The sequence below is a fragment of the Thunnus maccoyii genome, chromosome 24 (genome assembly GCF_910596095.1).
Source record: "Thunnus maccoyii chromosome 24, fThuMac1.1, whole genome shotgun sequence".
In the NCBI taxonomy this organism is placed as follows: domain Eukaryota; kingdom Metazoa; phylum Chordata; class Actinopteri; order Scombriformes; family Scombridae; genus Thunnus; species Thunnus maccoyii.
This window is the reverse complement of record NC_056556.1, coordinates 7344429-7367461: the sequence shown is the minus strand read 5'-3', so window position 1 is coordinate 7367461 and position 23033 is coordinate 7344429. Positions and strand designations below refer to the sequence as shown.

Below are 23033 nucleotides of genomic sequence, written 5' to 3'. Positions count from 1 at the left end.
CCATATGACCTACCTGTTACAAATGTTGAAATGAAATAAAGCTTAATGAAAATATGAAAATAAAAGAATTACTTAAAGGAGAAGGGAGGAAATTAGTAAAGAGTGAAAGAAGAAGGGAAGTGGTGAGAACAATACTGGGAAGCTGAGCAAGATTTACCCCTCCCCTTTCTTCCGTACTCCTCCTCCACCACTACCTCCCTCCCCCCCCACAGATACTCCCCCACCTCGTACCCCCCACCGCCCTCTTCTCCAATACACTACTACTCACCTGTCCAGTTTCACCCCCCCCCCCCCCCTCTCTCCCCAAGCTCCTCCTTCTAGGGCAGGTGAGCCAGTTGCAGATATAAAGGTATGCTAATGTGAAGCAACCTATCTTCTTTGCTCTGGGGAGTGCGGAAGACACAGGACGCAGCAGGGCTAGAGTGAGAGAGAGAGTGTGGGAGAGAGAGAGAGTGAGAGAGAGAGAGAGAGGCGGAGTAGGAAAGTTGCAATTTAAAAAGACAATTGGATTGACTGTTCTCAGACTTGCGTTGCAACCATGGGGCTGGGAGTAAGTATTGGAACTTTGTCACATGTTTTGACCTGGTTTCTAAGAGTCTTTAGATTTAGGTTAAGATCAGGCTGATTATGGGGGGTTTTTTTCAGTTTTGAGCTCACACTAAGTCACAAGTTGGTGGTTAAGCTTGACATTTGTGGATTGCCTGAAGTACTTTGTACTTTAGTTTCGAAAATGTGCTGTGCAAGCACTCTGGTTTCCTGCAGTTGTGGGAGTTTCAGAACTCTTCAAACTGTCAAATTGTAGATTGTTATAAGAGCAATTCACAATCCTCCTAACAATGATTAACATACGTTTTACAACGTGTTTGAACAGCAAAGTTGTCACTGCTTTCCGCTCTTACCCGCTCAACAAATGAGGAAGTTCTAGAGCAGTCTTCACACGTGTGTTCAGTCTTATTCAGAAGCTCATTTTCTCTTATTTTCTTCAATTCAGAAAGGGAAAGATGACTACAAACTGGCGGCAACCTCAGATGGCGGGAGCAAGAAAGACAGGAAAGCTAAAGAAAAGAAGGATATGGACGACCTGAAAAAAGAAGTTGACCTGGTGAGTACACAAACAAACGTTGTCTATCATTATCTTAAGAACTTGATTGAGGTGATTTCAGCAAGATGATACTTAAACACACTAAAGTGACTTGGTAAAATGTTTGTAACTTGAAAAATCCTCCTACGTCTGAAAGGAAAAGGCGTGACTTGAATGACCCTCTTGAACTTCTTGAAGACCGTGTCTTCCCGTCCATATTGCCTCATTCTTAATGACTTATTCAGGCCATGTTAGACTCTTGGTCACTGTCAGTCACTGCCATTAGTCACAGTAATTGTACGGACAAACCTCTGCTTTGACCTCACGGCTAGTCACATGAGGTGTAGCTGTCTGCCCCTAATTTCATAAAGATTGCTACTTACACTGCTGCATATAGTGTCACATGTTATTAAGGAGTTCACAGCTATACTTAACTTCTAAGTCATGCTTATCTAGATTGACTTTCAGCTCTGAAATGTTGGGTGAGATGATCAGTTGTCCTCAAAGAGACGTCTGCTTTTCAAGACATGTAAACTAGTCCTTTTTCCACAGCCTTGATACAGTAAACTTTTATACTTCTGCTTCTAATTTCCTTTTAAAGTCTCAGATCATGTGCAGTTTAATTAGTAGGGCAAATTATTTTTCCTCTAGCCACAATTAACAAGAAACTAAACTTTCATCGCTGCACACAGCTACGTCAGATGCATAGAAATGTGTAAAGTTGCATATATAGACATTTTGTGGGGTCTGAAATGTCCTGTGTAGATAGATTGGAATAACAGTTGCCCAATTTCCTGCTGGTGTCAGCTTTTCTGAATCTAAATCTGTAGCTAGCGGAGGTCATTTCCCAAGGTCAGTGAGGCACTCTTGCGTTAAGCTCATCTCCAACTTCAAGAAAAAAAGCTAATGAGTGCTTTCATGCCACCACCTTAATGTTTAAATACACATTTGGTGGAATTTTGTAGGCAGGAATAAATCTGTTAAAGGTGTCAAATGTTCTCAAGGCTGAAATTGGTCCTTAAGTGGGAGAAGTTTGCCAAAATAAAAAATATTGTCACCTCTGTAGTTATCCATAAAAATACTCCCTAAAAATGTCTTGTTAAAAGACAAAGTGCCTTTTGACTTTCTTGTGATACCTCAGTGTCCTTCACAAGGTCAATTCACACGTAGGCAGATTCAGCTCTCATGTTCATGTCAGAGCACTAATTAAATAATGAATATGCCATTTCTGATGTCAAACGATATGTTAATTTTATAAAAATGGTTTTAATTTTTCTGTAATTTTGCTGTACGATGCACTATAGAGGCATTCTGGCAATGACTTTCACAAGGTCACAAAGTACAGTTGTAGATGGATGTTGTCCTATAGTTACATTTTTAAAAACTAACAAGAACTATAAATTCTTACCACAATTACAGTGAAATATATGATAATATATGCATATCTTGGCTTAGTGCCAGTTTTATAATTAATGATTTCATAATTGAGTGTTTCTTAAGAGTCTAGCAACTGTTTCTGCCCAATGTCATACTGCAGGTCACACAGTACAGCAGGTCATTAGGTAGTAACATCCCCATCTCAGTGAAATATTAATGATTATTGTCGTCTGGTACGTTTTTACTAGATCTCAAAGTCCTGCCGCCGCTGAAGGACATCTCAATGCCATAGCAACCGTATCGCCAGTCTGCCATAACCTTGTGCCCCCAACTTAGCATATCATTTACTGCAATTAACAGCAGGCGTTGTCGCTAATGTGTCTCTCAACTATTGAAAGTGCATCGGAAAAGCTTTTAGTTCCAAAGTCTGACACTGGGAGACAATGCCGTATGTCATGTGGATTAAGCATTGAACTATGGTTAAAGAATTATAGCGTATCAGGCAGTTGTAAAACAGTAGTAAGAGTGCCAGTGTGTCTCTATGGAGCTCAAGAAGCAGACATGTTAATGATTATTGCACCATCATACAATTAACTGAGGCCTCAAAGTCCAGCTAAAGACAGTGGAAACTGTTCCCATAGCAACATAAAGCAGCCGGTGATTTGATCAGATGTGACAACAGAAAATGTTAAATATAGAATCATGTTGATTGAGTTCAACATCAACAGTGTCCAGAAGATATTTCTTAAACTAAGGAGTGTGCGGTCGTCCATCCGAACACGATCCATATATGTTTGTTTATGAGCCGTAGCATCAAAGCTAGTGAAGAAATTTCCTCCACAGGAAGGAGGAAAGAACTGCTGACTAACAGTTAAAAAAAGCAACACTTAGTTTGTGGCATGTGATAACACATTATCCACGGCACATTTGGCATGGGCCACTTTGCTTGCTTATTATGATGCAAAACTGTGGCAGGCCAGGCAGAACCATGCAATTACATCCATTTTCTCCTCCAGCTGTAAATAGTCCACATAAATGTAAAAGGATACATTAACAGCCATTTTCAGTGGTCAAATGAATATTATGTAAATGTGTATTTTCATACAGCATATATATATTTATATATATATATATATATATATATATGTATATACTCCAACAGTGGATGATTGAAAAAACTTTAAAAGATCAAAATAAACTTGTGCTTACATAATATAATGGGACACTGTCACTGAGTGATGTTGAACTGACACTTAATTCAGTCCCTCAATAACTCATTATCCAACAGCAGCTGCAATCTATATATTTGCACTTACAATATAAGAAATTATGTAATGTTTTCTTTTTGCCGCATGTAATAATTTGTCACATATGTGAAGGCATCTTTACTGTGGATGTTTCATTGTTTTGTATAAAGATTACAATGCTTCTCAGTACAACAAAACTGAAAGGTGGGAGTCAGATGATATTTCAGATCATCCAAATTACATGGGAAGAATCTCGTTCTCCTACTCATTCACTTCATTGTAGGCGTTATTCAAACACAAACAGTGTAGGCACATGAATGTGTCAGTATCTCTGGTTGTTCATTTGCAAATCCACTTACATTTGCATGTTTCCCTCTCTTTCATTTAAAATGTAAAAAAAAAAAATATAGATACTTTGATCACATTTTACCTGAAAACAACACTTAAAGCAGATCGTTCAGAAAAAGTGGATCCACTCAGTAACCTCCACCAAAATGTCAAACACGTGAGCAATTCTCAGAGCAAACGTCAGTATATCAGTTGGGTGACATTGATTTAGCTGGATGGACTGTTTGCTCACAGTAAACTGACTGTTTGGATGAGTCTTTACATAACTGAGCTCACGGTGACTTGTGTGTGGTTGTGAGTTTTCAATCATTGGTGGACTGAAAAACACACTGTATGGACATGCATCCATAATCCTAATCAGGGGGCAGATTTTGCCTTGCCTTCTTTACATTCCCTGTGTCCCTCTGGAGGACTTGACAGGACATTTTTTAATACTCAAAGGTTTTTAAATGACAGGTATTTTGGCTTATTTTACGCAATGTCTCTCAATCTCTTTCTCTCTCTCTCTCTCTCCATAGGATGATCACAAGTTAACCCTGGATGAACTTCACAGAAAATATGGAACTGATCTATCCAGAGTGAGTACTCTGCTTGTGTGTTTGAGCCTATCATAGTGATAGTAACTTTATGGGCTGGCTTCTGATGACACTTTCACAGAGGAAGATAAGCCCAGAGGCCAGGAAAGATCTCAGAGTACAAACTGAGGTCAAGGACTTACAACTACAAAGAAAAACACTCAACACTCAGTCATGTATTTTAGGGAGTTACAGTAGTGCAAAGGCAGAACATTTCGCCACACATTCTTACTCATGTGAAGAAATGCTGACTAAAAATTTTTGGTTTTGGTTTTATGCGGTCAGTGCCTAAAAGTGAAAAAAGTAATATCTCAGATATATATCTCAAAAAACTGACACATAAAACCAAAACTATCTGCATGGCTTGATACCACTAAAGCTAATATTGGTGAACTAACCCTTTAAAGGGTCAACACATGTTACATTGTTGTGAAAGAGAAAACACAACTACTACACGAAATGTGCTATTCCTGTTCTTACCATGGTCTTCATCAAGCTGAGGACACACAAAAATCCCATTATACAACACAATACAACCCCACACTGGCCAAAAGCTTGACTGATGCTGATTATCTGCAGAAATCAAATCTGTCTGAGTTTTCCCCCAAACAAAGACTTCATTCAGGCAAGAATGCCAGTCTTATTGACCCTACCAACAAGAAAAAAAAAACCTGGTGTCCCTCCAAAGAGACCTTCAGTCACATTTTACTCTCAATTATTTCCCTTTTTTTTACTCTGTTAGAAAGTGTGACCATGACCTTTTTGAAGAATGTAGTGTTCATTGATAGAAATACTACCTGACTGTCCTGCCTACCTGTTTCATACAAGCTGTGATTTATCACAAGCTGTGTTTTCACTGTCTAATTACACTGAGTTGTGGAAAAGAGGAAGCAGTAATTGAAGGATTACTGAGATCTCTCTTCCTGTGGATGCGGTTTCTTTTTGTTTTTGTTTCAACCAAACTTTAATCCACTACCTCCTGAGGTAATAGCAGTGTACCTGATTACCAAATAAAACTGTTCAGAAGGATACACGTCACTCTACCTCGTCTTTTGTTGTGTTTCCCTTCAGTAAATGTGAGCAAAGGCAAAGCTTTGGGTAGGAGGGCAAAAAACTGGACTTTCAGGTTTTTCTTTTATGGATTTCCTCAGATAGAAATCCTCCGGCAAGACAACACTCCCAACACTGTCTTGACTTTTACCAGGCAGTTGTAGGGAAGCATGTACAGTATTTTTAGTCAAAGCTCCATTCTTATTCTTCCTTGTCTCAAAACCTTAAGGTAACTCAGATGGGTCAAAAGTGGTTTACATATATTTGGTTTATTTATTCCAGCTATTTTCATTGTCTGTTTGTTTGACATTATTTTATGCTATGTCATCCTGTGTTTCACATCCTGTCTGTGCTCCTCTCTCTAGGGTCTGTCCTCCTCCAGAGCAAAAGAGATTCTGGCCCGAGATGGCCCAAACGCTCTCACGCCTCCCCCCACCACACCTGAATGGGTCAAGTTCTGCAGACAGGTAAAACTCGTCCAGAGTTCCATGCAAAACATAAAACCTTGTTTGAATATTCACATTTTGGGAATCCAAGTTCACTCTGCTCTGGCGCTCTTATTTGTTGTAGCCAGTAAAGGGTTAAGGTTGGATCCTAAATGTTACTGTATCTTGTCTCCAGCTGTTTGGTGGTTTCTCCATGCTGCTGTGGATTGGTGCCATCCTCTGCTTCCTGGCTTACGGTATCCAGGCTGCCGCAGAAGATGAACCAGCTAATGATAACGTAAGGAGGTCTTTGCTAATACATATGTTTTGATGATGAGTAAATCATCTATGAGATAAAGAATAAATGTCTCCAGACATGAACTGAACATCAACCTTTTCTTTTCCTGCAGTTGTACCTGGGTATTGTGCTTTCTGCTGTCGTCATCATCACTGGTTGCTTCTCTTACTACCAAGAGGCCAAGAGCTCCAAGATCATGGAGTCTTTCAAGAACCTGGTCCCACAGGTGCGATATTTCAGATCTAAGCATTAAGGCAGTTTTACAGATGGGAACATGTTGCACAAAGCTAAGGAGCAGTCTTATGACATCAATCTTACTGTACTGCTTACACATTTTCCCATTTATCAACTGGGAAGGGTAATGCCTCTTGGCATTCATAATTATGTTCAGGAATTGCCTCCAAACATATATTCCACCTTTGATCTCATAGCAAGCCCTGGTTGTCCGTGACGGTGAGAAGAGCAGCATCAACGCTGAGGATGTGGTGGTTGGAGATTTGGTTGAGGTGAAAGGAGGAGACAGAATCCCCGCTGATCTGCGAATCATCTCTGCCCACGGCTGCAAGGTCTGTAAAGTCCTCTTTTCATCTCGCCTTACAGACCTTCATATCAAACACTAGTTTGAAACTGCATTTAGACATTCAATTTTGAATTATAAAGATTTATTAAGACTGTTTTTATTTATGAAGTTTATGTATTATTATCGTTTCTGAGTATTAATATGAGTCAAGTTGATAGTAAAAAGAAGAAATTATGATTTACTCATACGCCACACAGTCATCATGTTTCGATTAAAGTTGCACAACTTCTTACAGGAAATACAGCATGTGGATAGATGTGGGGTTTTTTTAACTTCCTGTTGGTGTCTTCACGTCTAGATTTCCTTTGATAGACTCAAAAATCAAGATCACATTATCTTAGTTCCTTAATTGTCTTGTTTGTCTCTTGAAGTTAAATTCTTTTTACCCAAATGTGCCACTTCTATCTCCCTGCTTTTCACATCAACAAAAAGATCACCAATCCCAGATAGCAAAATTGCTGTGGCCCATATCTGGCCCTCACCCGACACTGTCATGTGGCCCACATACCGCATGGAATGATGGCACTTGGGCGGTCCGCTCCTGTTTGCCAGATCCGGGCCACAAGCAAACCATTGCTATGCCACATGTAAACCAAAAACTAAACAAATAAACAAGATCTGGCCTATATCTGGACCACAGTTCATTTTTGTTCTGGCCCTGATCGGGCCCACATGCTATATCCTCATCCGGCCCACATACCGGGTGGAATGATGGCACTTGGGCGGTCCGCTCCTGTTTGCCAGATCCGGGCCACAAGCAAACCACAGCAATGCCACATGCTAACCAAAAACTAAACAAATAAACCAAATCTGGCCTACATCTGGACCACAGTTCATTTTTATTCTGGCCCTGATCGGGCCTACATTCCATATCCTCATCCAGCCCACACACCGCGTGGAACGGTGCACTCCCGTTTACCAGATCTGGGCCACAAGCAAACCTAGGATTACTGCATGTCAACCAAAAATGAACCAAGTAAAAAATATCTGGCCCAAATCTGGACCACAGTTCATTTTTATTCTGGCCCTGATCCGGCCTACATTCCATATCCTCATTTGGCCCAAATACTGCATGGAATGATGGCGTTTCACTCCTGTTTGCCAGATCCGGGCAACAAGAAAGCCATAGCAATACCGCATGTCAACCAAGAACGAACCAAATAAACAAGAACTGACCCTCATTCCTAATGTTCATATGGCCCGCATCCTGCATGGAATGGATGCATTTTGGCAATGCACTCCTGTTTGCCAGCAATAGGCTTAGCAACATTGTTTTCGCAGTCACCACAGTCAACATGGTTTTCAAATTCCAGGACCTGTGGATAAAGCATTTATGTGTCACTGGAAAGACAGCTGCCTTAAGCTGTGCAGCCCCCAACAAGGTGCTATCAGTTCAATTGGGTACATGTGGGGTTCAACCTTGTACCAAACAAGGCAGTGGAAACCAGTTCTTAGACTAGAGGTGGGGACTGTGGCTGGACTGTTAGGACAATGATCCCTGGACTAACATAGAACAGTACATTCCATGTTTATAAGAGGAGGAGGCCAGGGCAAACTTTGCTGTAGAAAAATAACCTTCTGGGAGCATTTTCAGAGAATCTTACCTTCCCAGTTGTAAACATTATCGGTGTGTATGCACCTACACTGAGCTTCACCTCTAAAATTTTATGATTCATTATGCTATCTGGGATGTCAGTCAATGTTTTTGACATTTCTTTCTTTTTTCTCCTGAATACAATGTGTCACTCTCTCGTCACTATATATCTTTTATGTTTCATTCTTGCTTTACTTTCTCTCCTCCAGGTGGACAACTCCTCTCTGACTGGTGAATCTGAGCCCCAGACTCGTACTCCTGACTTCTCCAATGACAACCCACTGGAGACCAGGAACATCGTTTTCTTCTCCACCAACTGTGTTGAAGGTAGAACACAAAAACAAAAAACAAAGTAGTGGATGACACAGAAATATAATATAATATAATATAATATAATATAATATAATATAATATAATATAATATAATATAATATAATATAATATAATATAATATAATATAATATAATAATTATAGTTGATAATGTATTCTATTCTTTTTCTTACCTATGACTTCTCTCACCAGGTACTGCCAAAGGAATTGTCATCAATACTGGAGACCGCACTGTCATGGGTCGTATCGCCACACTGGCTTCCAGTCTGGAGGGCGGCAAAACTCCCATTGCCGTTGAGATTGAGCACTTCATCCACATCATCACTGGTGTGGCCGTCTTCCTGGGCGTGTCCTTCTTCATTCTTTCCCTCATCCTTGGATACGGGTGGCTGGAGGCCGTCATCTTCCTTATCGGTATCATTGTCGCCAATGTGCCGGAAGGTCTCCTGGCTACTGTCACTGTGAGTTTTGGTGTGGTGTATGTCCCGATTTTTATTTCACTGTTAATAATCTGATTCAGACTGAAGAACACTGGATTTCTGTCTCTAGGTGTGTCTGACTCTGACTGCTAAGCGTATGGCCAAGAAGAACTGCTTGGTGAAGAACTTGGAAGCTGTCGAGACCCTGGGCTCCACCTCCACCATCTGCTCAGACAAGACCGGCACCCTGACCCAGAACAGAATGACCGTTGCTCACATGTGGTTCGACAACCAGATCCACGAGGCTGACACCACTGAGAACCAGAGCGGGACCTCCTTCGACAGGAGCTCGGCCACCTGGGCTGCCCTGGCCAGAATCGCTGGACTCTGCAACCGTGCCGTCTTCCTGGCAGAGCAGAGCAACGTTCCCATCCTGAAGGTGCCGACCTTTTCCTGCATCCTCCTTTAAAATCTTCTGATCACCAAACACACTAAACGTTTTGCTCTAGTTCACCCATTCAGGTCTCCACAAAGAGTCTAAATAATTCACCATTGGAAGACGATACCAATAACATTTGGTGTAATACCATCCTCTTAGTCATGGTTGTAAACAAGAACAAAGCAGAATTTACCCTTTTTACCTCACAGAACTATTTCTTCCTTATTGAATTGGGTGCTACCCCCTAGTTGATTTATAATTCAGTTGAATAACAAGATGCAGTGACTGTGTGGGAAGTTTCTTGGCATTATAACTTGGCAAAGAACTTTGGGACTTTGCAACAAAAATACAAATGCAGCCAAACTGCACTACAAATCTTTTTAAAAAGCACTCAACATAATTAAGGTCTTTTCAGTAATAGATAGCTTTTTCTACAGCAGGAAGTGGCTAGACAGGCCTATTGATTTATTTCTTCATGAGTCCACTGCACAGTGGGAGCAGAAAGACAATGTCTCAGAATGTCAAAAGTTGCTAAAATCGCAGTGTTTTTTTGAAATTGTCAGGTATTTCAAAGGGGACTTATATATATCTCTTTATATAATATAATGATAATAATAATAATATCTATATTCATTTACTTGTTCTTAAAATTACACAAACTACTGACATCACCAGCAACACAAGAACGTCTGTTTGTGGAATGGATCATTGAAATTTAAGCTGATCCAAATTCATCTGTATGAATCGAGTCAAATCCACTGATCCAACTCTTTTTTGTTTAAATTCACAGAGAGATGTAGCCGGTGATGCCTCAGAAGCTGCCCTGCTGAAGTGTATTGAGTTGTGCTGCGGATCTGTCAGTGGCATGAGAGACAAGTACAACAAGATTGCTGAGATCCCCTTCAACTCCACCAACAAATATCAGGTAAACAATTCAAATAATTTTTTCGACAGTACAGCTACAAAATTTGTTCACCTGCTTTTCATTTTCAATGGAAGGAAATGTTGACTTGGGCCCTCTAGTGTCTGGGTCTTCATCGAGCAGTTTTTAACAAATAATTAACAATCTATACCAGCAAATTTTAAATTAAAACTGGGTTTTATTTGACATAAATACCTGATAGCGACAACAAAACAAGCATTGACTATACAGCCTTCCTCTTGTTCTACAGCTCTCTGTTCACAAGAACACAACTCCCGGAGAGACCAAGCATCTGCTGGTCATGAAAGGTGCCCCAGAGAGGATTTTGGACCGCTGCTCCACCATCATGCTCCAAGGCAAAGAGCAGCCGCTGGACGAGGAGATGAAAGATGCTTTCCAGAACGCCTATGTTGAGCTGGGAGGACTTGGAGAGAGAGTACTGGGTTAGTATGGGTTGCCTCAATTCTAAATCCTTGCAATATGTCCTGAATTGGTTGGTGGACTGAACTCTGAAAAGGCATCTTGCTATATGACTGACAATCATTCTCTTCCCTTTTTTTCAGGTTTCTGCCATTTCAACCTGCCTGACGACCAGTTCCCAGAGGGCTTTGCTTTTGACACTGAAGAGGTGAACTTCCCCACAGAGAAACTGTGCTTCATTGGCCTCATGTCCATGATTGATCCTCCTCGTGCTGCTGTGCCCGATGCTGTCGGCAAATGCAGGAGCGCTGGAATCAAGGTATGCAACCAGAAAAGGTTCAATCCACTGTACATATGAACATCAGAATGATACAAACTTCCTGCAAGACTATCATGTATGAAACTGTCTTTCCTCCTCTGTCTTCCTCTTCCTCAGGTTATTATGGTAACAGGTGACCATCCCATCACAGCCAAGGCTATCGCTAAGGGTGTGGGTATCATCTCTGAAGGCAACGAGACTGTTGAAGACATTGCTGCTCGCTTGAACGTTCCAGTTTCAGAGGTTAACCCCAGGTTTGTATGCTTACTAAAGCTTATATCTGAGTGTTGAGATTGTTTGTCACACTTGTGGCACCAAACACTCAAAATATATACATTTTTGGCAGATGCTTAAAACATTTTTTCAAGAAGCCTCCTCTTCTGTGGCAATTCTTTGCAATACTAGAGGTATCAATATAAAATTAAATCAGCGTCGGCTAACGAGGCCTTCAATCTGCTCAGCCAAAAAGGCTTTTACCTCAGAGTCAGTGCAGACAAATAAATCTAGATGTGGCTCTGAGCTGGTGGCTTTACTGTTTCCTCATCAACAAGTTTGATTTATGTGCTCAGATCCAAGCTCAGCACGTTTATCAAACTGCTGCTCTGGGAAGAAATCTCCTGCCGAAAAGTGTATTTGTAACTGATGTGAAATGTCACCTGCGTGGGCAAAATATTACACTATCCTGTACAATGGCACCAAGATAAATGACTGAAGACACTGTTTAAGTGTTGACAATGTATGATTCATCGTCTGCAATTATGAGGTTAGGCCCAAACATACTGTATATAGCACACTATTCAAAGTCTAGAATTTCACCAACAAAGCTATAATTGTCCTTTAAATGGGGTGCCAAGACTGGTGCTGTCTGTTTCTAAAGGAATTTCCTGTTTTCCTAGTATGCCTTTTCCTTGTGATTTTCATGTTGTGGCCCTGATCATATCCTAGATTCAGCTTTCCCTCACAGAAACAGGATGTGCGATCAGAATTGTTGTCCTAATGCTGCTGTGATTTCCTCTCCAGGGACGCCAAGGCATGCGTTGTCCACGGCGGTGAGCTTAAAGAAATGACCTCAGAACATCTTGACAACATTCTGCGACACCACACTGAAATCGTCTTTGCCAGAACCTCCCCTCAGCAGAAACTTATCATTGTGGAGGGTTGCCAGAGACAGGTCAGCATCGTACACACAGCTTTGTCTGCTGTCCTACATTTTGTTGAAGCAATTAAACCTCAGTTGAGTTATGTTTTGAATATGTTCCATACCAGCACATTCAAACTCTCTTTCCCTCTCTCTGCAGGGAGCCATTGTGGCTGTGACCGGTGATGGTGTGAACGACTCTCCAGCTCTGAAGAAGGCTGACATTGGTGTTGCCATGGGAATCGCTGGATCTGATGTCTCCAAGCAGGCCGCCGACATGATCCTGCTGGACGACAACTTTGCCTCCATCGTTACAGGAGTGGAAGAAGGTAAAGCTTTCTTTCATTTCAGAAATGCAGACTACAGCAAGCATCATTGTAACTGCCCAAATGTCACAATATTAATTTCTTCTTCTTGTCATAAATTACTTTGTCAGGCCGTCTGATCTTTGACAACTTGAAGAAGTCCATCGCCTACACCCTGACCAGTAACATCCCTGAGATCTCACCCTTCCTCCTCTTTATCATCGCCAACATCCCTCTTCCCCTGGGAACCGTCACCATCCTCTGTATCGACCTGGGAACTGACATGGTGAGTTCTTTGAGAGATTGATTGGTTAGTGAAGCTTTTCATAGCCTTTTCAAAAAGGTTGTCTTATCTCTTGACATCATGCAAGTTTTTCATCATAATAAAGTAATGGTAATACATTATGTGGGTATGTAATTCACTTAATTTACTTTCCATTTTTTTACTTGTTGCCTGCCAGGTCCCTGCCATCTCCCTGGCTTATGAAGCAGCTGAGAGTGACATCATGAAGAGACAGCCAAGAAACCCCAAAACAGACAAATTAGTGAATGAGAGGCTCATCAGCATAGCCTACGGACAGATTGGTACGTTTTTTTTGTCTCTACAGAGGGCGAGAATTTGCCCTTTCTCACTGTTTGTTGTTGTGGGATATATAAATCCTTATGTGACTGAATAGTAGAGAAAGAAGTGAATGTTTTTAGGGTTATGGTCAGTTTTCTAAAAAATGTAACCTTCCTCATCTTTTGGTAGCTCTGTCTCTTAAATCAAAGTTTACAAAGTTATGAATGAACTGCTCTTTTCCTCTGTTAGGTATGATGCAGGCCACAGCTGGGTTCTTCACATACTTTGTGATCCTGGCTGAAAATGGTTTCCTACCCATGGACCTGCTCGGGCTCAGAGTGCTCTGGGACGACAGATATGTAAATGACCTGGAAGACAGCTACGGACAGCAGTGGGTCAGTAATTGTAATCATTTAATAAATAAATGCAATGCCATAAGCAGTAATGCTGAAGCCAAAATAAACAGGAAGAAAAGGAAAAAGGTCCTAATCTCTTTTAATTTTCTATCCACCAGACATACGAGCGCAGAAAGATCGTAGAGTTCACCTGCCACACAGCCTTCTTCGCTAGCATCGTGGTCGTCCAGTGGGCCGATCTGATCATCTGTAAGACCAGGAGGAACTCCATCCTGCAGCAAGGAATGAAGTATGTCCATGTAGAGACATAGGAGGAGCTATAAAGTACAGCAGGGACTTTCAAACCTGCATTTTATAAAAGATTTTCTCATATATTTAATTCAAGGAGCGTGCCTTTGTAGTCTGATCCCTGAGTTTCTTTCAACTATCTTATAGAAAGGGCAATAGTAGCACAGTTAGCCTCTACCTTGAGATATGTGTAATCATTTGTTTGTGGGCACGTCGCTTTTTAGAATAACTATTGCTTTTTAGTATAACTATTGCTATTTTGGTGATCCTAGTATTTCTATGAAGAATATTTATTGCTTCAGGAGCTGTCAGTATAACAATAGGAAGTGTAGAATGCTCTCAGATAAATTTTGATTTTAATTGTGTTAAATCTTAATTTTTCACAGGAACCGCATCCTGATCTTTGGGCTGTTTGAGGAGACCGCCCTGGCTGCTTTCCTGTCATACTGCCCGGGCATGGACGTCGCCCTCAGAATGTACCCTCTCAAGTGAGTAAAACACACAGATTAAGAGATAAACATCCTCAAGCGTCTTTACAGAAATTCAGGAATTATACTGTGTTTACAAAAAATCCTAAAAGAATACTATGCAAACTCTCTTTTATCTTTAATCTGCTGATAAGCTTGTTAGGACATTGTCTAGGATGCAGAGTTATGCATAAAGCACATTTTTCCCTTTTCACTGTTGGCTTTTGTGGTTGGCATGCTCTCATTTGAGTGTGTTCTGTTTTTGTTTGTGCATGAGAGCTATTTAAGATTATCCCTGTTAAAGTGGTAATCTGCAAAATCCTTTTTTCTGTTAATTTACCTACGTTTGCCGCACTTCCCGGTGGTTACTTGTCAATCAGGGCAGCTACAGTCCTGTGACATTGTTTTCCTTGGATTTCTGTTGAGTGAAGCGCTGTTTTAGTGATCGTCTTGTTAAAAATAGATGGATGTTATCTTGTGTCACTGGTAATTTCCACTTCAGAGGCAGAACAGAGCAGAAGAGCTACTGTGCTAATGAGATTGTTTGCCCAACAGAGAAAAATAGAAAGCAATGAGGGCACGTTAAGCTCATTAGCTCAGGAGTTGCACACACAACTGAAATCTCCTCGTCTTATCTGGTTCTCCTCGTTATTGTTTTGTGTCTTCCCCTACTCCTGCCTCTCCTTTCTTCCCCGCCACCTTTTCATCTGTTCCCAGTGTGTCTGTCTCCTCTCCACTTCTTTCAGACTCTCCTCAGCCACCCACTGCTGATGCTCAACTAACCTTGGCTTCTCCTTCTCCATGTTTGTCTCTCTCCCCCCAGTCTTTGTCTTCTTGTCCCTATTTCTGTCTCATCTGCTTTCTGTGTTTGTGTTTTTCTCTCTCATTCATGCTTTTATCTCTGAGTTGATATATATTCAGTGGATTTCAGTTACTTATTGCTAAAGAAAATCTACAGAAATTACAGTAAATATTCAATGAAACAAATAAATTTGGCTTTATATCACTCAACTCATCCGTCACTAGATTTATCAGTCAAATAACAATAGTGTAAACCATGTTATGTATTTTGATTTAGGGAGGTTTTGTCCAATTTCTGTACATATTTTGACATTTTGAGAGGCAAAGTCAGGGCGCTATCCTGATTGACCTTTGAAGAAGACCATTTTGGCTTTTTTTTTTTACCCTGGAAAGATTAGATGGAGCCCACTGAACCACTCCTGGCCATTAGGTTGGTAGAACACACGAAACTAATAAGCATCATTTAAAAAATGAAAAATTTGATGGTTTGTATATGTGTGTGCAGATTAGAAAAAAAAGCTTTTCATGTGTTCTTAGAGAGCCTTAAGCCAAATATAACAGCATAAAACTCTGTGCTTTGAAGTGCTGATGCTGAAAATTACTGGGGGCATGCCAGTGTTGTGTGTTGGCATCTGTTGAACCCCCAAGGCAAATCCAGTGTTCAGAATATTCTGAATTTTTAACATCAGTTTTTTTTAAAATATGATAGATGACACCTCAAATTCTACTGCAGTTGAGTTTTTTGAAATATTACTGAGTCCTTTATTCTGGTTCAACATGTCTCTGGCCCAACTCATAGCCATGGCCATGGTTTAGACTTTGTGTCTATGATGGATCACTCCATCTCTGATCACCAGTGTATTTTATTTGATAGTCTTAACCTTAAAAAAGCATGCAGGAGAACAGAACGCAAATGGAGGACAAGAAAACTCCAACAAAGTAAAGATATACTGGTCATCTACAATCAAAAGTAAAAGAGGCAAGAGACCAATATTTGTTGGCGTTAATAACCACCAATCAGCACAATCCCAGATTTTTATTTACAACCATTAATCAGATTGTCAAACCTCCCACTACTAGTCCCTCTGCTTCATCTGCTGCTGACTGTGAGAAATGTCTCCTTCTCTCCAGACAAAATTCGCCAAATTCAACCAAACATTGCCTTTCCAACTCCTCCCATGATTCTTCCTTGTCAATGTCCTCATTTGCAAGATAGCTGCTGGCCAGTTGATATGGAAACTCTCACCGACACATGAAACCCTCATCCAGTCATCTGGATATCATTCCAGCTAAATTGTCCAGAAAAGTGATGGGAGAAATAAGCCCTTCTCTCTTCCAAATTTTAAATAGTTCCCTTTACTCTGGATGTGTCCCAGATTATTTTAAAATAGCCTGTTTTCAGCCACTGCTAAAAGGATCAGGCCTTGATCCATCAGTTTTAAAAACATTTTAGACCAATCTCAAAATTCCCCTTCATTTCCAAAATTCTTGAGAAACTGGTTTTAGAACAACTCTGGAAGCGTTTAATAACAACAGCATATTTTAGACATTTCAATCTGGATTTCACATGTTGCATAGTACCGAAACAGCTCTTCTAAAGGTTGCAAATGATTTATTAATGGCTGCAGACTCTGGACTGGTGCTGCTTGACCTTAGCGCAGCATTCGACACCATCAATCACGCTACGCTAATTAATAGACTTCAGGATTGGGTGGACATTTCTGGAACAGTCCTGGAGCAGTTCTCCTCCTCTCTGTTAGACAGAACATTTTATGTCTCAATTGATTCATTCATCTCTTCAACTGTACAGACAACATGTGGTATTCCTCAAGGATCAGTTCTTGGGACAATTCTGTTCTTTCTTTATATGCTACCATTGGGTCATATCATCCGTCATCATAACATCTCATTTCACTGTTATGCAGACAATACACAGTTATATCTCTCCATTAAACCCCCTGAATGCAACAAGCTGACCACTCATCAGAGCTGCTTAGCTGATGTGAGAGACTGGATGTCCTTGTTAATCAAGTCCAGCCACTGCTCGGCCCCCTTATCTCAAATATTAAGAGCACTGCTAAAAACCTGGGTGCGATCTTCGATAGTTAGTTAGTAAGCTTTGAACAAAACAAAAAAAATGGTACAATCATGTTTCTACCAACTCAGGAATATTTCCAAGATTTATTATCTATTTATATTCCAAGAATTATTCATGTTTTTATTTCCTCAGGCCCGGACTGTTGTAACACCTTGCTTACCTGCCTCAGTGCCTGAACTGCAGCTCAGCTTCAGATTGTGCAGAACTTCTCACATCATTCCAGTTTTAGCCTCTTTGCACTGGTTACCAATTTATTTTAGAATCCATTTTAAAAAATTACTCATGACTTACAAGGCTTTACATGGCCAGGCACCACAGTACATCAGTGAACTCTTAACTCCTGGCTGTCCAAAAAGGCCTCTTAGATCTGCTGTATTAGGCCTGCTAGCTGTTCCTGAGTCCATGTTAAGGTCATCAAAGGGTCATCAAGTTTTTGCTGTTCTGGCAGCTCATCTTTGAAACAGTCTTCCAGTTAGTTTTCTGTTTCTGCTTTTAAATCTTATCTTAAGACACATTTTTAAAGACTTGCCTTTTCGCCTGACAACTAGTCTTATTTGTTTACATAATACAGCTCTGTTGTGCAACCACCTGATTTTGAATCGAATTCAAAATTTCACTTGTTTTACCTTTTTTTTAATACTGTCTTTTAACTATGTGCTTGTATTTAGATAAATTATTATTATTATTACTATTACGTACTAACTCAGCCTCTCTAACAGTTTCTAGGTTTTTTAAAACTTGTCACAGTCCAGTTGTAACTCTGTCTTTCTCTCGTCCACTTCAGGCCATGTTGGTGGTTCTGTGCCTTCCCCTATTCCCTGCTCATCTTCCTGTACGACGAAGCCAGAAGATATATCCTCAGACGCAACCCAGGCGGTAAGACTTCTACAACATTCAAAGCTGTTAAAGCTTTTTATGACATATTTTTTGCCTCTGTTCTCTGTATCTGGAGGCGACTGTAGGAGGATGAGGTGGATAGGATTGCTTCATGTTGGCCAAATGGGAACTCAGATGCAGGAAAAAGTGTTGCATCACATCAAATAAACACTTAGTTTTATTTCAATACTGATAAAGCGTAAATCTACTTTTTAGTTTAACAGGATGCCAATGCAAACAAGAACAGGACCTTTTTGTATCTTATGGCCTAACTTTCCACCATATTTCATTGAAATCTTGTCTATTTTTTAACAAAAAGGCCGACAAATGAGACATAAAACATAACCTCGTTGACCGAGTGTTGAAGTAATGCTGAAATTCAGGTGTTGACTATCCACGATATTTATAAAACAATATGCAAGCTATGTAATCCCTCCCCCCTGACTGACATTAGTCATGACATACAGTATGTAGCTTGATACAGAGAGCAAAGGCAGCTGTGGCTCAGAAGGATTGTGACCAAAATGGACTTTGAGGATGAATCACAGGTGTCTCTGTATGTGTTAAGCATGAGCAATGTATGTGTCTCTGTGTCTATTTTCGTGCCCTGTCTGTTATCACTGCCACAACTGTGTCTCTCCACATAGACCAGTGAACTGTGGCAGATGGCAGGGCCCAGTGGGATTTGAACCCTCAACCCTACCATTGTTAATGCCTCATTCCGCCCACAGAGCTGTGCAGAACCTGCATGCAGAGCTGGCTCTGATGCAGCTGTGTTTGTATGTGTGTGAGTGTGAGTGTGAGTGTGAGTGTGTGCTACATCTGAGCCTCACAGCACAGATCAGTGAACATCCCATTGCCCATCCATGGTGAATAATGTGTTACAATCAGACAGACAAAAAAAAAAACATGTTAAACTAACAAACAGCTCCTGGGATTTATTTTCATAAGTTTACTCAAACAAAATTAGAAAAAAATAGGTTTCCCACTGTGTACTTGGCCCAAAGCTAACTGTCCTCCACATTATATTTAACCCGGGCTGACTGAAGTTTCACAGTTTCACTCAAATATGGAAACCATGATTCCAGCCCAATGATTTTTTTTTTTTTGCCTTCTGTGAAACACAAGTATGCACAGTGTTGCAGGCCTAAAAATAAAATGTAGCTTTGGGCTCAGTGGGGCCTGGAAAAAGATGCTAAATCACATCATTCATGCATCCACAATCCCTTGTGTTGTTAGATGTCTAGGGTCGGGTCAGATATCAAGGATGATATCATCGGCTCATGAACAACTGTGAGCCCCAACCTCCGTGTCCCTGCAGGACACATCTTTTAATGGCATCATGAAGACAGTCATTGTTGGCTCTAAATTCAGAAAGAGTCTTGTTCACGTTCCCTAATCCACTCTTATTTATTTGAATCACTGTCAGCCAACATGATGGATGATATCATCTTACAGCTCAAGCGCAAAGTGAAATGTCACAGCCTTCTGCTAAATCCTGCTATATTCCCATTTTTTGGGATTTCAAGGAGAATCTTAAGCCCTTTAATGTAAGACGAAACATCCCCAGAATACGTCCCTAATTCTGTCTCCTTTGGTTTCTAGGTTGGGTGGAGCAAGAAACATACTACTGAGTCAACACGACACAGTCACGGAGGGAGCAGTCAGTGTTTCATCGTTATTTACTGCCATGTTACATATCAGTCTGAGATGTTAGTCAGACTCCAAAAAACACATGGATAAATTATCTGATGTATATGTCATTCACAATAAAACATTTCCGTACCATTGTACAACAAAGGCTGCTTGGAAGTTTATTTCTTTCACACACTTTTACTGGTGGTTTTGTCCGACATGGAGGGTTAAAACAACATTTTAAGGTTCAACAGATGTGAATTAGTGAGTCAGATCTGGTCAACCACGCAAGGGGATAATCCGCATTAACTGTTCTGTTCCTAAACTTTGGTTCTGGGGTTGCATCGAGAGAGTTCACATCGAAATATTATGATGATATTACGCAAAAAAAGCACATTTTTGGATTACCTCCTACATAGAAAACCTACGTCTACCTTGCAAAATACACCAAATGTTGCCACTTCTATTTGTCAGACAATTAAATCAATCGATATCAGGTAATTTTCTGTTGATTGACTTATCAATTAATACACTAATCATGTCAGCATTATCTGCTACTACACTGGATTTCACTTGGATTTTATCTTTACCTACCAGATATTAAGAACAAGCATGTCAGAAGAAGAGAGAGAGTGTGTGTGTGTGTATGTGTGCTCACGTGTGTGTCCGTTATCTCAAGGGCCGGTCTGCCACAATGGTGTTTGCGATGGATCGCTCTGTTGCCCGCTAATGCAAAGAGGCCCTCAGTGAAAATTAACTGAGACCACTCTAGTGCAATCTACTCTGTGTTTACCCTGGTCATTATGTATGGCCCCCTTTCTCCCTCGATCGCTCTTATATGTGTGTGTGTGTGTGTGTGAGTGTGTGCGTACACGGTATCCCGTCATACAAACCTGGTCACAGATGGCCGACTTCACACACACTTGTGAGACAATTGAGCCAGTGGAGAGATTATTTGCAGATATTATAGGTCATTAATAGTTGACATGCAGCACAATTCAGGAAATGAGTCAGGTGAGCTGATGAGTGTTTAAACTGACCAATCAGGTTGTTTTCCTTCCAAGTTACAAGGTGATTTCCTTTTACACCAGAGGGTGCTAGAGTAAGACACACAAGACGAGGAAGCAAACAAAAAGATGGAAGAAAGGAGGAGAAGGAGGATGGATTAAAGTCACAGCAAGAGAACAACAAATATTGGCTATTGTAACACACATTTTCAAGATGTAATCAATCATCTTATTATGGTTTGAAAGCATAAACTTGTTCTTTGCTGCTTTTGGTAATATTCTTTTCTGATGAACTGTCACGTCGATAAACTTATTCAATCAAGATGAATCGAGCTGTGGGGATAGAGAGAGAGAAAGAGGCAGACATTATCATGCCTTCATCCTTCGTTCACAAGCAGGGCCCCTGAACGTGCCTGTTGCTATGGCAACTCATTTGAGAGCCCTCTCTCTCTCTCTCTCTCTCTCTCTCTTTCCTCTCTCTCTCCAACATCTAAATAAAATCTATGCTATTTATAGCGCAACACGCGAGCTGCGCTGATTGCACACGCATGGATGTGAATACACTCACCAAAACAAAACAAAAAAAAATATGACTGCACATATATGTGTATGCGTGCACGTGCAAACAGGCACATGCATGAGCACACACACGCTCCCCCTACACACAATGCCAGGGCTCGCTACTGTGCGTCCATCTGCGAATTAAGTCCTCCTGTGGTTTTTGTTTGTTTACTCCTAATTTTGTTCATTCTATGTCATGTTTTATGGGTTTCATACTTGAGAAAAAGCCCTTAAAAATCAGAAGATTTTGACACAAATACATATAAAGAGGAGACAATACAGCAAGGAGCGTGTGTGTGTGTGTGTGTGTGTGTTTTGTAAAAAGCTAAAGATGAACTGCCATCGGCCTCGCAGTGAAATCTCTCCATCGCTGTTTGATCTATCTCAGGTTTATCTTGTCAGCTGGCGCAGAGTGCTCTCCAAACCTGCTGATAAGGTCTATTAGAATACACAGGGAGCCAGACAGTGAGTGACACAGTCCACCTATCAGGATACAATAACACTCCAATAGCTGGCCCGGCCTGCCCGCCTGGGTCTACTTCATGGTTGAAGAGGTCGCTTTCTATTACAACCTGCTGATATAGCTGGTTACAGCTGCAGACATGAGTGCGATGCAGGGATTAGATACAAGAGAAACTTGTTTTTTCAGTGTAAAATCTGAAGTAGGGGGGTAGGTTTAAAAGATTTTGTGTACGTTCTCCTTGCATGCATGTAAAAGGAGGAAACCCCTCTCGTGTCCTCGCGCACAACAAGTGGTTGAATGTGTCTGTTTTCAGGCTTTTAGATCCAGGGATGAAAGGCTAAATCTCTCGTTTGTGTAGCGGGATGAAAGGGGTTTAAGAGCTCCTGGGACAGATGCAAACAGCCACAGCTAAAGTTGCTGGCGTGGCTGCGGTGTGTTGATCGATGGCGTCTCTGCGTGGAAAGCTCCGACTTCCATCTCTGCAGGGGTCTCAGGGGTCAGGGAGCATCCTGGAGCTACAGCGGGGAATTTTAGTGCTCAACTATTTGCAGCCCAGAAACAGCAGAGACAGAGAAATATGTTAGAGGGGAAACAATGAGCAACTAGTCAGGGGGATGCTTTAAGGAGGCCCCCCGGAGCTGAAGGGGGCCCGGCAATGGTGTCGAATTCATTGCTGTGCATCTATAGTGCAAACAACGGCAGTGTCACAAGGATAAATATGGATCTGGATTTAGAAGCAGAGGGTTCAGAAGTTGGCTGCATGCTATCAGCACGCAACAACCTTGTCAAAGCAGCAGGGGAAAGGAGGTGTCTGTGAACCCAGCTGTTAAGCAGGGTGAAGTGTAGATGAATCAGGAGTGTGTGTGTGTGTGTGTTTGTGTGTGTGTGTGTGTGTGTGTGTGTGTGTGTGTGTGTGTGGTAGGGTAGGGTGGGGGTGGGTGTCTTTTTTTTATTTTTTAATTTTTTAAAGCAGAGCAACTGAGCTTAAGTTTAAGGAATATAGAGATATGATATCACATTTAACACAGTCACAACAGTTGGGAGTCATTCA

The 23033-nt window shown here is 41.0% G+C and overlaps 1 protein-coding gene across 1 annotated transcript; it reads left to right on the top strand.

Moving 5' to 3' along the window:
- Nucleotides 1-381: 381 nt before the first annotated feature.
- On the top strand, nucleotides 382-20116 carry LOC121891780 (sodium/potassium-transporting ATPase subunit alpha-1). The gene is made up of 23 exons (XM_042404341.1): nucleotides 382-550; nucleotides 992-1102; nucleotides 4572-4631; nucleotides 6044-6145; nucleotides 6300-6401; nucleotides 6514-6627; nucleotides 6833-6967; nucleotides 8785-8902; nucleotides 9099-9367; nucleotides 9456-9764; nucleotides 10555-10689; nucleotides 10937-11129; nucleotides 11250-11425; nucleotides 11543-11679; nucleotides 12446-12596; nucleotides 12724-12892; nucleotides 13000-13154; nucleotides 13330-13453; nucleotides 13680-13825; nucleotides 13945-14075; nucleotides 14461-14562; nucleotides 18225-18316; nucleotides 19922-20116. Exons 1-23 carry the CDS (start codon nucleotides 539-541, stop codon nucleotides 19948-19950), a joined length of 3072 nt encoding a protein of 1023 aa, XP_042260275.1. The 5' UTR covers nucleotides 382-538; the 3' UTR covers nucleotides 19951-20116.
- The last annotated feature ends 2917 nt before the right edge of the window (nucleotides 20117-23033 follow it).